The 16823-nt window shown below is 42.8% G+C and overlaps 1 protein-coding gene across 2 annotated transcripts in view; it reads left to right on the top strand.

The window, feature by feature from the left end:
- Positions 1 to 245: 245 nt before the first annotated feature.
- The window catches only part of LOC145358334 (transforming growth factor beta receptor type 3-like), a 119127-nt gene continuing 102549 nt past the window's right edge, over positions 246 to 16823 (top strand). Inside the window, exons 1-2 of one of the 2 annotated variants that reach the window (XM_080212272.1) lie at positions 246 to 424; positions 2768 to 2989. In XM_080212272.1, coding sequence (XP_080068398.1) covers positions 2935 to 2989 — 55 coding nt within the window. In that variant the 5' untranslated portion in view covers positions 246 to 424; positions 2768 to 2934. Of the gene's footprint in view, positions 425 to 903; positions 1027 to 2767; positions 2990 to 16823 lie in introns of those variants that run through there. The other variant, XM_080212271.1, reaches the window with a different exon arrangement.

Below are 16823 nucleotides of genomic sequence, written 5' to 3'. Positions count from 1 at the left end.
CCCCCCGGCAATCACCCCTCGCCTCCCCCCACCCCCCCCGGCAATCACCCCTCGCCTCCCCCACCCCCCCCCGGCAATCACCCCTCGCCCCCCCCTATCATCCCTCTCCTCCCCAATTGTTCCCGATCCATTTCCTTTCACCTCACGCGCGGTTAACGGTCGCCTCCCCGCGCCGCCCAGTCCCCACGCGCCGCGCCTCCAATCGGATTTCCCGGCGCCGGCTCGAGACATTCTTTTCCTCTCTGGTCTTCTCCGAGACAAGCGGCGGAGCAGAAAAACAAGTTTACTCACAGGGCACAGAACAGGAAAACCCCCATCCCTACCGGAGAAACGCACAGCACACAGAGGGTCAAAACCGCCATTTCGGACCGTTATTTTATGGGGAATATCAAAAGAAGAAACTGAGGAACTTCCTGACTCCGAGGTAAGGAAAGTCCTTCTTTGTACAACTTGTTTTGCAATGGAGCGATCGAATTTGGGTTAACACTGAAGGATTTTTTCACATTTATTTCGTACGGAGGTTTTAGATAGCGTAGTTTCTTTTAAATACGGAATAATAACGCAGATGATATTTGTAATTAATCACAGACCAATCCCAAAATTGTCAATGTTAGCGGCATTGTTTGTTTAAAAAAAGTAATTAAATGCGTCTGTAGTATGACAAAGTCGAAGGGAGGATTTTGGTAGGTTTTATTTGTTTTTTCCGCACAGTTTTTTTGACACGAACACGAATTCCGTTTTCCTGTCACCGGACAAGCCGTGGCGTCATTCTTTTCCCAATGATGCCGCCTTATCTTGGCGCCTATTGGCGGCTGCCTCCCTTAGGGGCGGTGCCGATCCGCTGAAATGTACGCCCGATTGGTCGACCCAGCTGTCAGTCAGCTAGATTGACGGGGAGCATTCCACATTCGCTCCTCGGGGCAGCTCAAAAAAAAGTTTGACCAGAAGTTTATACAGAGGTGAAGGAGTTGAATTAAAGGGCCAGTTCTTCGCACGCAAGACGGGGGTTCTGAATTGTACTTGCAGGTAACGCGTTTGCTCATGGTTCCAGGGCAGAAGTTACAGAAACTCTCAAGTATCCAGTACTTTTTTTTTGTGGTGGGGGGTGGAACTTCGATTAAGAGTTCATTCGTATCTACAATAGATCTGGGGGAAATATTTAGCGAACTTCTTCCATCAAAACTATTCGATTCGTTGTAGAAAAAGTTTGAAGTCAGGGATGCGGATTTGTCGTTTACAGTGTTGGGGAATATAAATAATTTTATAGATCAGATCGCACTGAAATAGGATTTGACAATGGGGCAGTTGTGTTATTTGGTTAGCGTACTTGGCGCACGGATCACACAGGTACAGATGCATTTTACGTTGTCAGATTTTAGGTGACGATAATTTGTTAGTGTTCGACAACCTCCTGACTACAGGGAACAAGCAAATCGTGGCAAACTGTGAAAGTAATCATTTTTATAATAATTTACAATGAGTTGCAATATCGCTCCTTCGGATTTCTAACCGAATTCTTATACAAACGAACCGAAATAATTCAGGAAGGAATCGACTTTATATATGACGGGAGAATCTGTTCTGCTTTTATTGTCATCGGTTGAATGCATGTGCAGTAATGTGTTTAATTGTACCAAACAAATGTTAGACATGTGCTTTGAATAATTTGAAGTAATGTTTAACTTCGTGTAGGTGCACGAAGTTAAGGTATTCGAGTTAAGGAAGATGGGTAGATGTTCTAGTTTGTTGCAGAACTCTTAGCCATTGACTCTGTCTGTACTTCCCGTTGCCTCGGCAAAGCAGCCAGCATAATTAAGGATCCCACGCACCCCAGACATTCTCTCTTCCACTTTCTTCCGCCGAGAAAAAAATTCTAGGGTCACGTACCAACCAATTCAAGAACAGCTTCTTTCCTGCTGCTGTCAGACTTTTGAATGGACTTACCTTGCATTAAGTTGATCTTTCTCTACACCTTAGCTATGACTGTAACACTACGTTCTGCACTCTCTCATTTCCTTCTCTATGAATGGTATGTTTTGTCTGTATAGCATGCAAGAAATAATATTTTTCACCGTATGTTAATACATTTGCAATAATAAATCAAACTCATCGAAATATGCATGTGTGTTTGATAGTCAATACAAAAAACGATTATTGAAGTTTCTGACCATGAACACAGTTTCTGAGAATTAGCCATTCCATACTTTTATTTGTACCACAAGATTCTGCTGCAGTAATATTATTTTGCCTCAGTTGGTGAAATTCTTGCCTTTCAATTCAGAAAATTTGGGTTCTTAAACCACATTTGTTCAGCCACAATTGTTTACATAGTCTAAGATGATTGATTGCCTGAGCTGTCCTAGATTAAACCCTGTTCCAGTGGTATGGGAAAAGATCTTATACCACATTTTGAAAGAAGAGAGTTCTCTTTTGGCTAATCTTCTAGATTAATTTGTTGTTGGTGCGATCTTGCTTTGGGTTTGTGTATGAAATGAAGAAATGTGATATATTGCACGTTTTTCTTTAAACACTTTGCTGGAATATGTTAATCATTTGTTTATAATCCTTACATGTTAAAAAAAACTTTTCTATGGAATCAAATGTATAATTTCTTTGGAAGAAATTATTTTTGGCCCTGCTAGTTGAATTCCACATTTTACTGATAGAATGAATAGTTAAGTAGCTGAATAAATTGACTTTCATGCAAACATCCTGCATATAAGTAACATAGAGTGATAAGTTAATTGCATTTCTGTTTTTCTGATAGATTCCAGTAAACTTCAAGGCTGGATTTGTGGACAAAGGTCTTCTATTTCGACATTTTCTTAAGTGCAATTTCCAACAAATTTCTTTTCCACCTGGCGAAGGACAGCTTCTGGTGTATCAACGCCTAGATACAGAATAGAAGAAGCATTCATCGGGAAAAATAAAGCCATGCAGGCAATTCTACCAGTAGTCATAATCATTTTTGGATCACAGATACAAGCGGGTAAATTTGTGTTAAATATTTATCACTGAGCAAACATTTTCATTAACTGTACATATACCAAACACATGGTCATCAGTAGAGCAAATGGGCATTAGATTTGATGGGATTGCATCCCAAAATTTCAGCTTTCAGTATTTAAAGTTCTTCTTAAATCAGCAAATAAATATATAAAGCAGATGTTATGTATGACATTTCAGAAAAATTTTGAAGATAGATTTTTTACTTTTACAGTTAAGGAACCAGAGATGGTATAAAATTTTTATATTGCAGTGCCCTCTACAATGCTATCCTTTCATTGATGGAAAATTAATTTGTTGCAGATGGGCTAGATATCAAAATATGGTTAAACTTTAAATGTATTGATGTATTAAATAGATCATTCTTTTTGTTGGGCTGCTTTTTATTTTCTTTTAGTGTGATTAGTTGAAAATACTCTTCCAGATTCAAAACGTAATATAGTTCAAGGACGTTGCAGTTTTCTGTGCCATTTTATGACCTTTGCTGCAGAACTTTGCATTGCAACACCATTTTCTGAATCTTGAACCAGAGGAAAGCTTTAATGTCAGTAATGAACTTAAAATTCTCCTTGTTTTGTAGATAAGTATTCAGCCATTTCTTGGGTAGTGCTCTCACTGAGTCAGGTGATTGTGGGCTGAAGCCCCATGCCAGAAATTTGAGCACATAATCGAGGCTGTACATCAGTGTAATACCTGAAAGAATGTTGCATTAATTGAAGTTTGACTTTTAGATTAGGTATTAAACTGAGGCCCTGTCTGTTTTAAACATGATACATATTGAAAATTGTTTTATCTAACATGCGCCATGAAAGGACTTCCAACAATCAGTAAATCTTCCTGTCAATTGGTAACTTTTCAGGTGCTCAACATTTTTTTTGTCAATGCTACGTTTATTGTCGATGCCCAGTCGTCTTTGAAGTATGGTTGCACTTCATTAACTGCTTTCTTGGGCTTGCTAGATCATTAGTAACATCTGAGGGAGATTCAAAGACACAGGCTAATCTTCTGGGGCCACAGTTTCAAGTCACAGTATAGCAGCTGGTAGAATTTAAATTCAGTTAATAAAATCTGGAATTGTAAGCTAGTCCATGGTGACCATGTGTATAAATTCATTTGGTTCACTAATGTCCTTTCGGGAAGGAAATCTGCCATCCTTATCCAGTCTGATCTTCTAGGTCCACAGTAATGTGGACCTAGAAGATCTTAACTGTTCTCTGAAATGGCCAAGCAAACTACATAGGAACTAGGAGCAGAAGTAGGCAAATTCAGCCCTTCGAGCATGCTCCACCATTCAATCAGATAAAGGCTGATCAGTCTCTGGTCCCAAATCCACATGTTTCCCATATTCCTTTATCCCTTTTTAATTAGAAATAGATCTATTTCCTCCTTGAAACCATTCAACGATTTCAGATTTCACCACACTATAGGGCAGTGAGACCCACAAATTCACCACCCTCTGTGAGAAAAGTTCCTCCTCATCTCAGTTTTAAATCTACTGCCTCTCAGCTTATACTTGTGACCTCTTGTTTGAGATTGTCCTATAAGAGGAAACATTTGGTCTATGTTTACTTCATCAATCCTTTTTTTGTATACCTCAATCGGATTCCCTTTCATCCTTCTAAACTACAGTGAGCTAAGCCCGAACTGTTAAATCTTTCCTCATAGTCAACCTAACATCCTTGCTGGTGGGTTTGCTAGTGCTGTTAGGAAGAGTTTAAACTATTTTGGCATGGGGAGGGGATCCAGACTGTTAGCAGAATAGAAACACAGTATAACATGTAAAAGCAATCAGGTCAGAAGGAATGCAGTGGGAGTAAGTTTCAAGGGAGTAAGACAAGGCTGGAAGGCCTCTAATTTAATACCAGGAGTATTGATGGTAAAATGGATGAGTTAAGGGTGAGGATTGACATGTAATTATGAAAAAATAGCCATAACAGAGGCGTGGTTGAGTGAGGGGCAAGATTGGCAGCTCAATGTCCTGAATCAGGTGACAAAGTGGAGGCATTGCTTTATGAGTTAAGGAGGCAGTTACTGCAGTAAGGAAAGATGATATCTTGGAGGGGGCATCAAATGAAGCTTTGTGGGTAGAGCTTAGGAATATAAAAAAGGACAGCTAGGTTGCTAGGTGTTTATTATAGACCTGCAGATAGTCAGCGGGAAATTGAAGAGCAAATATGTGTGCAATTCGAAGAGGAGTGTAAAAATAATAAGACTATTATCAATATTAGTTGATTTCAACTTTCCCAATATTAATTGGGAATGATATTCCCAATATCATTCTGTCAGTGGAATAGCCAGCATGTTAAGGGCTTAGATGGAGTAGAGTTTTTGAAATGTATATGGGAAAACTTATTAGGTCAATATGTAGAGGATCCAACAAGGGAAGGCGCTAATTCTGGGGAATGAAGCTGGACAGGTGGTTGATGTGTTGGTGGGGGGGAGGATTTTGGTGATAGCAACCACAACATGGTTCAATTCAAATTGTTATGGACAAGAAATTGACAAGTTGCAGAAAAAGACTTTGGATTGGGGAGAGTAGATTTTAACAAAATTAGGCAGGATCTGGCCAAGGTCGACTGAAACAAGTTGCTTGTGCAGAGATCTACAGAAGAGCAGTGGGGGGGCTGCCCAAAGATGAAATGGGGAGGGTACAGGTCCAATATGTTCCCTGTAAGATAATAGGAAGGTGTAACAAACCCAGAGAACCATGGATGACCAGAGACACTCAGGATACAATGAGAAGGAAAAGAGAGGCTGTTAACAAGTATAAGGGGAGTAAGTCTGCAGAAGCATTAGTGAAGTACAGAAAGTGCAGAATGGAGCTTAAGAAATCAATTAGGAGAGCAAAGAGTGGATATGAGAAAGCTCTGGCTGGTGAAAGTAGGGAAAATCCTAAGATATTCTGTAAGTATATCAATGGGAAGAGAGTAACCAGGGAAAGAGTAGGGACCAAGGGGGAAACCTGTGGGTGGAGGCAGAGGACATATTTCACATCTGTCTTCACCCATGAGAATGAGGAGGTAGTTATGGAACTCGCGAAGAGAGACTGTGAGGCTCTAGAGAAAATTATCATAGGGAGTGACAAGGTATTGGCGGGCTTAAAAGTGGACAGACCTCCAGATCTGGATGAATTGTGTCCCAGGATGTTGTGGGAGGCAAGGCTCTGACCCAAATTTTTAATTCCTCTCTGGCCACCGGCAAGGTGCCAGAGGACTGAAAAATAGCTAATGTTATTCCACTATTTAAGAAATGTTGTAGGAACAAGCCAAGAAACTACTGACCAATGAGTCTCATGTCTGTGGTTGGAAACTACTGGAGAAGATTCTAAGGAGAGAATTTATTTGGAGAGGCAAGGTTTGATCAGGGATAGTCAGCATGGGTTTGTCAGAGGGAGGTCATGCCTAACAAATTTAATTGAATTTTTTGAGCGTGTAACCAAGTGTGTGGATGAGGATAGTGTGGTTGATATAGTTTACATGGATTTCAGCAAAGCCTTTGAAGAAGTCCTATATGGGAAATCAGGCAAGAAGGCTAATGCACTTGGGATACAGGGTGATCTGACAAGATCTAATTGGCTTAGCGGTAGGAGACAGAGGGTGGTGACAGATGGCTGCTTTTGTGACTGAAGGCCAGTAACCAGTGGCGTACTACAGGGATCCATGCTGGGCCTCCTATTGTTTGTTATTTATATAAATAACATAGATGACTATGTGTGGGTAGGATCAATAAGTTTGCCTATGACACAAAGATTAGCCAAGTGGTTAACAGTGAGGTTGAGTGTCTTGGGTTACAAGAAGATGAAGACGATATGGTCAAATGGGTAAGTGGCAGATGGAACTTAACCCCGAAAAGTGTGAGTTGATGCACTTTGGAAGGAGTAATTTGACAAGGAAGTATACTATGGAAGGTCTGACACTGGGAAGTTCCGAAGAGCAAAGGGACTTTGGCGTATTTGTCCATAGATCTCTGAAGGCAAGTAAATAGGTTGGTGAAAAAGGCATATGGCACACTCGCTTTTATCAATCAGGGTGTAGATTACAAAGCAGAAAGGTCATGGAGTTGTATAGAACTTTGATTCGGCCACCGCTGGAGTACTGTGTGCAGTTCTGGTCGCCATGTTATTAGGAAGGATGTGAATGCACTGGAGGGGGTGCAGAAGAGATTTGCCAGGATGCTGCCTGGGATGGAACATTTAACTTATGAAGAGAAGTTGGATAGGCTTGGGTTATTTTCGTTGGAGCAGGGAAGACTGAGGGGTGACCTGATTGAAGTGTTAAAGATTATGAGGGGCATGGACAGGGTGGATAGGGAGCAGCTATTCCCCTTACTTGAAGGGTCAGTTATGAGGGGACACTAGTTAAAAGTGAGGGGTGGGAGATTTAGGGGGATTTGAGGAAAAACCTTTTTACTTAGAGGGCTGTGACAGTTTGGAATGTGCTGCCTGGAAGGGTAAAAGTACCTGGATGAGTACTTGGCACACCATAACATTCAAGGCTATGGGCCAAGTGCTGGCTAGTGGGATTAGGTGGCAGGTTGGGGTACTTCATGCGTTGGTGCAGATTCGATGGGCTGAAGGGCCACTTCTGCACTGTAGCCTTCTGTGGTTCTATGAACCGTTTCATCCCCAGAATTGCTGGTGAACCTCCTCTGAGCTGCCTCCAGTGCCACCACGCTTTTCCTCAAACAAGGAGACCAAAACCAAACACAGTACTCCAGATGTGGTCTCCCCAACACCCTATTCAGTTGTAACAGCACTTCTCTACTCTTATATTCCAGTCCCTTTGCAATAGATGCCAATATTCCATTTACTTTTTTTTTATTACATGCTGCACCTGCTAGACAGTTCAAGGCAACTTGGAGATGGGCAACATATGTTGGCGTTGGTTGTAGTGGATGCATATTTCTGCAAATGACATTAGTGAAATAGTTGGGTTTTTGCAACAATCTGCCAACTTTCTTGGGCAGTTTTCAAATGCCAGCCCACAAAATTCAGTTCTAATTTCATAATTTATTATGAAGATTATTCCAAATATTTTTGCTATAGTTATTAGCAAATAAGTGAGCACAAACCTCTGAGTTATTGGTCTAGTATTGTAACTGTGTCTATTCCCAATGTGTATTTATGATTTTATGTAATTTTACACTACAGATGAATTTAACAAGGAACAGGCCAGTATTAATGATAAAATATTATTTGGAAAAGCTTTGAACATTGTATGTTCAATTAGTAAGGAATTGGTCAGGCTACAGGAGTTGAAGCTGATGGATATCCACTGGCTGTGGTGTCTAGCCACTGAAATTGGAATGAACATCTTCATCACATCCTGTGAAACCATCAATCAGTTGACAATTTGGAAAAATATAATTATACAAAATTACAATTTTTTTGTAAGCTTAAACAAATTGTAACAGTAACTTCAGGAACTGAACTAAGCCAAATAGGCCCAGAAAAATATTGGGTCTGTACTCTGTTACTTGACCGCAGCCAGGCTACAGGTGAATTTGGCATGCCTGACTTTCTAGCTCCTGATGTCAGTCCTGACCAACCCCAGCTGGAAGTGCAGATGTATAGGTGCTGGATGAGATTAGACTTGGCTGGTGTAATTGAACGACACAACTGAGATTATGCAATAGGGTTACGGTTGCTTTTTAAAAAATTCGATCATGGGATGTGATTGCTGGCAAGGCCAATGTTTGTTACTCACCACTAATTGCCTCTGCGAAGATGGTGGTGAGCAGTCTTCTTGAAATGCCATGATCCACATAGTAAGATCGTCCTCAATACTGTTCAGGAAGAACAACAGTGAAGGAATAATGATATAGTTACTAGTCAGAGTAATGTATGACTTGAAAAGGAATTTCCAGCTAGTGGTGTCCCCATGTGTCGTCTGCTCTTGGCTATGATGGTAACAGCTATGAGTATGGAGGATACTGGTGCTGGAGCCTTGACATTTGCTGCATTGCATACTGTAGATGGTACACTGTGCTGTCACTATGCAGGAGTGGTGTTTAAGGAGGTTGAAGGATTGGCAATCAAGTGGGCTGCTTTAACCTGGATGGTGTCGAGCTTAAATGTTATTGAAGTTTTGGGGATTCAGGAGGCGAGTTACTCAGTTGAATTCCCAAGCCCTGACCTGTGTTGTATGGCTTGTCCAATCCAGGATATTGATTGTGAGAGGGGAAACAATGGTATTGCATTGAATGTCAAGAAGAGATGGTTAAGTTATGTCTTTGGAGATGGTCATTGCCTAACACTGATGTGGCTTGAATATTATTTGCCACTTCAGCCCAAGCCTGAAGGTTGTGTAGGTCTTGCTGCATGAAGGCATGATTGCTTCACTATCTGAGGAGTTGCAAATAGTACTGAACACTGCAATTATTAGCATACACTTTTGATATTTATATTGGAGAGAATGCCAGTTAATCAGCTGAAAATCTTTGGGCCAAGGACACTACCCTAAGGGACTCTTTCTTTGATGTCCTGGATCTGAAATCATTGATCTCAACAACAGTGACCATGTCTGCAGTAAGTGCAGGTTGCTGGAGGAGCTCCAGCTCAGGGTAAATGAGCTGGCCTCTGAGCTACAGACACTGAGGCTCATCAAGGGGAGAGAGGGTGCCATTGTCAATGGGGTGCAAGTGACATCCACCCCCCCCTAGACTGGCTAACTCTAAGGGTCAGGGACACGAGGGGGCTGCTGGGGGGAGGAAGGGGGGTGAGGAGCGGAGGCCTCAGCCTCTTAATCTGCATAACAGGTTTGAGGTTCTTGCTTCCAGTCTGGACGAGAACAAGGCAGGTGAGGTTGGTGAGCAAACTGCACACGGTACAGTGCTGCAGCAGGACATAGGCAAAGAGAAAGGGAAAAGGAACATAGTAGTTATTGGGGATAGTGGGGTGAAGGGTATTGACACTGTCCTTTGTCACAATGACAAAGTGCACAGAGGGTGTGTTGTCTGCCTGGTGCTCGGGTCCAGGATGTCGCAGCTGGGCTGCAGAGGAATCTGGAGTGGGAGGGTGAGAATCCGGTTGTTGTGGTTCATGTAGGTGCCGGCGACGTAAGCAAAATGCAGACTGAGGATCTGGGGAGGGAGTATGAAAAGCTGGGAATGGAATTAAAAAGTAGAACCGACAAGGTGGTTATTTCTGGGCTACTACCTGAACCGTGTGCAGATGGGCGTAGGGTTGACAGGATTAAGGAAGTGAATGGGTGGCTCAGGGATTGGTGTGGGAGGAATGGGTTTGAATTTATGGGGCATTGGCACCAGTATTGGGGTAGGTGGGACCTGTTCGGGCGGGATGGGGTTGGTCTGAACCGTGCTGGGACCAGAGTGCTGGTGAATCGAGTAAAGAGGACTGTAAACAGGGCTTTAAACTAATTAGGGGGGGGAGGGTGCGAGGGTAGGTGACCTTACGAGGTCTAAAGTTAAGGAGAGTGTACATGTAAGGGAAGAGGCCGAGGATGTCCCAATAATAGAGGGAGTAGGGGACGTGAGTATAGTTGGTGGCGTTGCGGCAAATAGGGTCCAGGTGAAGGCTGGGGTGAAAGCGCTTTATCTGAATGCACGAAGCATTCGGAATAAAGTGGATGAGCTGATGGCGCAGATCGACACAAATGGATACGATCTGGTGGCCATTACAGAGACGTGGCTGCAGGGTGACAAGGACTGGGAGCTGAATGTACAGGGCTATCAAGTGTTTAGGAAGGATAGGCAGGAGGGAAAAAGGGGGGGCGTAGCTCTGCTGATTAAGGATAGCATCACGGTGGTAGCAAGGGATGATATTGGAGCCAAGGAGCAGAGGGTGGAATCGTTGTGGGTGGAGATTAGGAACAGCAAAGGAAGGAAGACGCTGGTGGGTGTCGTCTATAGGCCCCCGAATAATGATCTGGAGATGGGGAGGGCTGTTAACACGCAAATAAGTGCGGCGTGCAGGAATGGGACGGCCGTAGTTATGGGGGATTTCAATCTGCATATTGATTGGTCGACCCATGTTGGACGTGGGGGGCTCGAGGAAGAGTTCTTGGAATGCTGCCGGGATAGTTTCCTCGAACAGTGTGTGTTGGAGCCGACGAGGGAGCGAGCTATCTTGGATCTGGTGCTATGTAATGAAGCGGGTAGAATTAAGGACCTTGTGGTGAAGGATCCTCTTGGGGAGAGTGATCATTGTATGGTGGAGTTTCTGGTGCAGATGGAGGAGGAGAAAGTGGGTTCCCGGACACGCGTCCTTTGTTTGAATAGAGGGGAATACGGTAGGATGAGAGAAGAATTGGCGAATGTGGACTGGGAGAGCACGTTGGAGGGAGGGTCTGTTGAGGAACAGTGGAGGATCTTTAAGGAGATCTTTCTTGGTGCTCAACGGAAATTTATTCCGATGGTCAAAAAGGATAGTAGGAGGAGAGGAAATAAGCCGTGGATAACGAAGGAGGTGAAGGAAAGTGTTAAACTAAAAGCGGAGGAATTTAGAGTAGCTAAGAGTAGTGGGCGAGAAGAGGATTGGGAGAGGTTTAAATGTCAACAAAGATTGACAAAGAAGTTGATAAGGAAGGGTAGGAGAAACTATGAAGCTGGGCTAGTGCTTAATATAAAAAAGGATAGCAAGAGTTTTTATAAATATATAAAAAGGAAGAGGCTGGCTAGGGTGAATGTTGGTCCTTTAGAGGATGAGAAAGGGGACCTAGTGGTAGGGGATGGGGATATGGCTAAGGTATTGAATAACTTTTTTGTTTCTGTCTTCACGGAGGAGGACGTGAATAATTTGCCGGGTGTTAGCGATGGAAAGGTGGTAGGATTGGAGGGTCTTAATGACATTACTGTTACTAGAAAGGCGGTGCTCGACAGACTGGAGGGGCTGATTGTGGACAAGTCCCCAGGACCGGATGGAATGCATCCGAGGGTTCTGAAAGAAATGGCGGAGGTGATAGTGGATGCCTTGGTGGTTATTTTCCAAACGTCGCTGGATTCCGGGGAAGTGCCGGATGATTGGAAAACGGCTAATGTTACGCCGTTGTTTAAGAAGGGTGCCAGGCAAAAGGCGGGGAATTATAGGCCGGTTAGTTTAACGTCTGTGGTAGGTAAAATGTTAGAATCTGTCATTAAGGAGGAAATTGCGAGGCATCTTGAAGGGAATTGCTTGATAGAGAAGACGCAGCACGGTTTCATTAAAGGGAAGTCGTGTCTGACTAATTTACTGGAGTTCTATGAGGATGTGTCTAGGGCGGTGGATAGAGGAGAGCCGGTGGATGTGATCTTTCTAGATTTTCAGAAGGCGTTTGACAAAGTGCCTCACAAGAGGCTATTGCAGAAGGTCGAGGGACATGGAGTTGGGGGTAGGGTGTTAGCGTGGATAGAGGATTGGTTGTCAAATAGGAGGCAGAGAGTGGGGGTCAACGGGTGCTATTCGGATTGGCGGATGGTGACTAGTGGAGTGCCCCAGGGGTCGGTGCTGGGGCCTCAGCTTTTTACCATTTATATAGATGATCTGGAGGAGGGAACCGAGTGTAGAGTGTCGAAATTTGCTGATGACACCAAGATTGGGGGAACGGCAAATTGTGCGGAGGGTGTGGAGAGTCTGCAGAAGGATCTAGATAGGCTGGGTGAATGGGCCAGGAAATGGCAAATGGAATTTAATGTTGGCAAGTGTGAGGTGGTCCACTTTGGTAGGAAGAATGGTAGGAAGGACTATTACTTATGGTGCAGAGGGACCTCGGGGTCCTTGTGCATGAGTCGCAAAAACCCAGCTTGCAGGTGCAGCAGGTGGTCAGGAAGGCGAATGGGATGCTGGCCTTCATAGCGAGGGGGATTGAATATAAAAGTAGGGAGGTCTTGCTGCAGCTGTATAGGGCATTGGTGAGGCCGCAACTGGAGTACTGTGTGCATTTTTGGGCGCCGCACCTGCGCAAAGATATTTTGGCCTTGGAGGGAGTGCAGAGGAGGTTTACTAGACTGATACCGGAGTTGAGGGGGTTGAGCTATGAGGAGAGGCTGAATAAACTGGGCTTGTACTCGTTAGAGTTTAGAAGAATGAGAGGAGATCTCATTGAGACGTATAAGATGATGAATGGGATGGATAGGATAGAGGTGGAAAGACTCTTCCCGCTCAAAAAAGACAATAGGACTAGGGGGCACAGCCTCAAGATAAAAGGGGGGCGGTTTAGAACGGAGTTGAGGAGGAACTTCTTCACTCAAAGGGTGGTGAATCTCTGGAATTCTCTGCCCGTTGAAGTGGTGGAGGCTGCCTCGCTAAATATTTTTAAGACGCAGGTTGATGGGTTTTTGATAGGAGAGGGGATTAAGAGTTATGGGGAGAGGGCGGGAAAGTGGAACTGAGCAGCGACAGATCAGCCATGATCTTATTGAATGGCGGGGCAGGCTCGAAGGGCTGGATGGCGTACTCCTGCTCCTATTTCTTATGTTCTTATGTTCTTATGTTCAACCACAATCCTCTTACTTGAATGAAATATCACTGAGGGGTGACAGGAAGGCACAGTTGCCTCTCAGTGCCAGGGACACAGATTTAATTCTGGCCTCGGGCCATTGTCTGTGTCGAATTTGCACATTCTCCCCATATCTGTGTGGGTTTCCTCCAGGTGCTCCAGTTCCTTCCTCAGTCCAAGGATGTGTGGGTTAGATTGATTGGCCAAGCTAAATTGACCCTAGTGTCAGGGGATTAGCAGGGTAAGTATGCGGGGTTATGGGAATAGAGCCTGGGTGAGAATGTGAATGGTGCAGAATTGATGGATTGGATGGCCACCTTCTGCACTATAAGGATTCTGTGACCTCAGAATCTCAGAGTTACAGTGTTGGAGAAGGCCATTCAGCCCATTGTGTCTGCCCTGGCTTTCAGAATGAGCAATTCACTTAGGGCTTTTCTTCTGATTAGATCTTGTAACCTGCACATTTTTCTTTTTCAGATCAACAGTAGTTCCCTTTTGAATGTTTTAATTTAAACCTACCTCTACCACGCACTATATACTAGTTCAAAACATCCAGGAAGGAAAAGAATTGAAATAAAATTAATTTCTATAAAATATCTATTCTGAAATATTTTAAATCAAAATGATCTGGTAGCTGGAAGGAGACATATCCAGACTTTTGAGAGGAAAGAATAGGGTCATGTGATCTGTTCTGAACTTTGGCTGACAATGTTGGGTGACTTGGTTTTTAAAAGTTAAGGTGAGGGGCTGGATGGACTTAAGTGCCTTGACGATTACTACTTAATGTTTCTACCTGGATATCGGGCTCATTTACTATTAAGATGAATTTTAAGAGGAGATGAGTTCGTAGGTAGCCATTGTAAGATTGGGTTCCAATTTTTTCCTAAAGTTTCACTGAACTTTACAGACTGGGTCAGTCTGCAAGAATCTAAGAGAGTGAGAGAGAACGGAGAAGTAGCTGTGGACGGGAGCTTATACTTGTCTTGAGGTTTGTGAAGGTTTAAACAAAGTTGGAAAATCCAACTAGCTTTGGCAAAAGGAAGGGACCTCCAATTCATACTTCATTGTGAAAATCAATTTGGGACTATAAGTTATCCATTTTAAAAAAAAGGAGCTGAGGATAATTTTGGGCTGGTTCTTGGAGAATTAAGTGTTTACCTAGTGACACAACAATGTACTATAGTGGAGAAGACCATGTTTAAAATATTAAGTGGGAATCTTTTCTGGAGTTTGTGATATGTTGGTCACTCAAATAGTGTTTGGTCAATTTTGTTTATAGTTTGTGTCTTGCAATAAAAGTCTTAAAACTTTAAATCTTGTCGTGCAATCCTTCAGTCACCCACTGGAAGTCTGACTCTCCTCTCAAATAGTATCCAACTCTACAGGGTTGTAACATTGTTTAAAACTAAAATTCATGTGGTCACTACTTTGAAACTGATGACAACTTCTGAAGTCTGCACATATGCAGAAAAACATAAATAGAAAAGGTGCTGTCAGTGATGCTACACTTTCCCAGAGGGATCACTTTTAGTGTCCCCTCAAATGACAGGAATCACAGAACTTTCCCCTTTATTAGTTTCACTGTATAGGCCTTGCATCTTTTGTGGAGGTCAGAGACAAACATCTTTGTTTCATTGCTGATGATGAAACCCAAGACAATGAACAATAGCTTCATATCTATAATTGTCATTAGCCCACTGGGTAAATACAAGAACACATCCCATGCTTTATGTGAGCCTGTTGTTTTTCTGTACAGTTACTCACCTCTTTAACCCCCGCCTATTAAAATAATTTGGCTCTCATAAAAACAATTAAACCACTGTGTATTCATAGCAACTATTTTCTGCTGCTTTTAGTAATTCTCCTCAAAGTCTACCTAGAATTTGAAACACTTCTGTTTGAACCTTCTCCATCCCCACCAATTATTATCAGTAGCTACATATGTACAATGGAGAGAGGGTACATTGCTTTTGTAGCTGCACCACAGTGAAGAGTTGAGGCATTCGGGAGAGAAAATTGGAACGTGGTAAGTAAAGTTAGCATTCTGCAGATTCGGGGTGACAGTTGATAATATGATGTGGCAATAACTGAAATTTGGTTCAAAAATGTCAGGACTGAGTACCAAAAAATTATGGATAATGAGTGTTCAGAAAAGATGTGGAATGAAAACAAAATGGGTGGCAAGTTTTAATGAGAAAAGGAGCAAAGACTTGCATTTATACTGTATTTTTCCTGACTACCTTAAAGTCTTAAATCAATTAAGCCAATTAAGTACTTTTCAAATGTAGTCATTTGGATCAAAGAAGGAAACATAGCAGCCAATATATATACACAGCAAACTTCCACAAGCAGCAATCTAATAAGACCATCTTTTTTTTTGTCTGATATTGATGGATAAATATTGGTCAGGGCACTCCTGCACTCCTTCAAAATAATATTGTGGGCTCTTTTACATCCACTTGAGCAGGCAGATAGGCCCTTGATTTAATGTTTAACCTGGGATATGGCACTTCTGATTGTGCAGCGCTCCTTAAATACTGTACTAGGCTGGAGTGTTCGCTTTCATTTTTGTATTCAAGCTCTGGGATGGGTCTTAATGACTCAGAGGCAAGAGTGCTGCCCACTGAGCCGCAAGTTTGATATTCAAAAGAGAAACAAGCTGTTCTGACAGGTGAACATAATCTATTTGGTTGCAGCTAAGGAACACCAGAGGTGTCATTTCCTTACTGTGTGTATTATATAGTCCACCAATTAGTATGAGAGAAGCAAATTTTGGGGAAAAAATATTACAAAAGGTACAAAACTATAGACCAGTTATCTTCATATAGACTGGGATAATAGTGTAAAGGGCAAAGGAAGTAAGAATTCTTTTAAGTGTGCTCAAGAGAATTTTCTGGAGCAGTGTGTTTCCAGCCCACTGAGGAAGGAAACATTGTTGGATCTAGTCCTGGGGAATGGAGTGGGTCAGAAAGATCATGTGGCACTGGAAGATCATTTAGGGGTCAGTGATCACAATTATCATAAGGTTTATGTTAGTTATAGCTAAGCACAGAGCATAGGGGTGGTAGTTTTAGGACGGATGTCAGAGGTAGGTTCTTTACCCAGAGGGTGGTGAGGGATTGGAATGCCCTGCCTGCTGCAGTTGTAAATGCGCCTAGTTTGGGGGCGTTTAAGAGATCCGTGGATAGGTTTATGGATGGAAAGGGATTGGTTTAGGTTAGAGGGTCATTGCTTTTTAATTGGTCGGCGCAACATCGTGGGCTGAAGGGCCTGTTCTGCGCTGTAATGTTCTATGTTCTATTTCAGGATAATAGTTAATTGGGGATGAGCCTATTTCAGTGTGGTAAGAACAGTAATTGAAATCAAAGATTAGAACAATGGGGC

The sequence above is a fragment of the Carcharhinus amblyrhynchos genome, chromosome 25 (assembly GCF_965287045.1).
Source record: "Carcharhinus amblyrhynchos chromosome 25, sCarAmb.v2.hapA, whole genome shotgun sequence".
Classification (NCBI taxonomy): Eukaryota; Metazoa; Chordata; class Chondrichthyes; order Carcharhiniformes; family Carcharhinidae; genus Carcharhinus; species Carcharhinus amblyrhynchos.
Note: the sequence above shows the minus strand (reverse complement) of the source record. Positions and strands in the feature narration are given on the sequence as shown.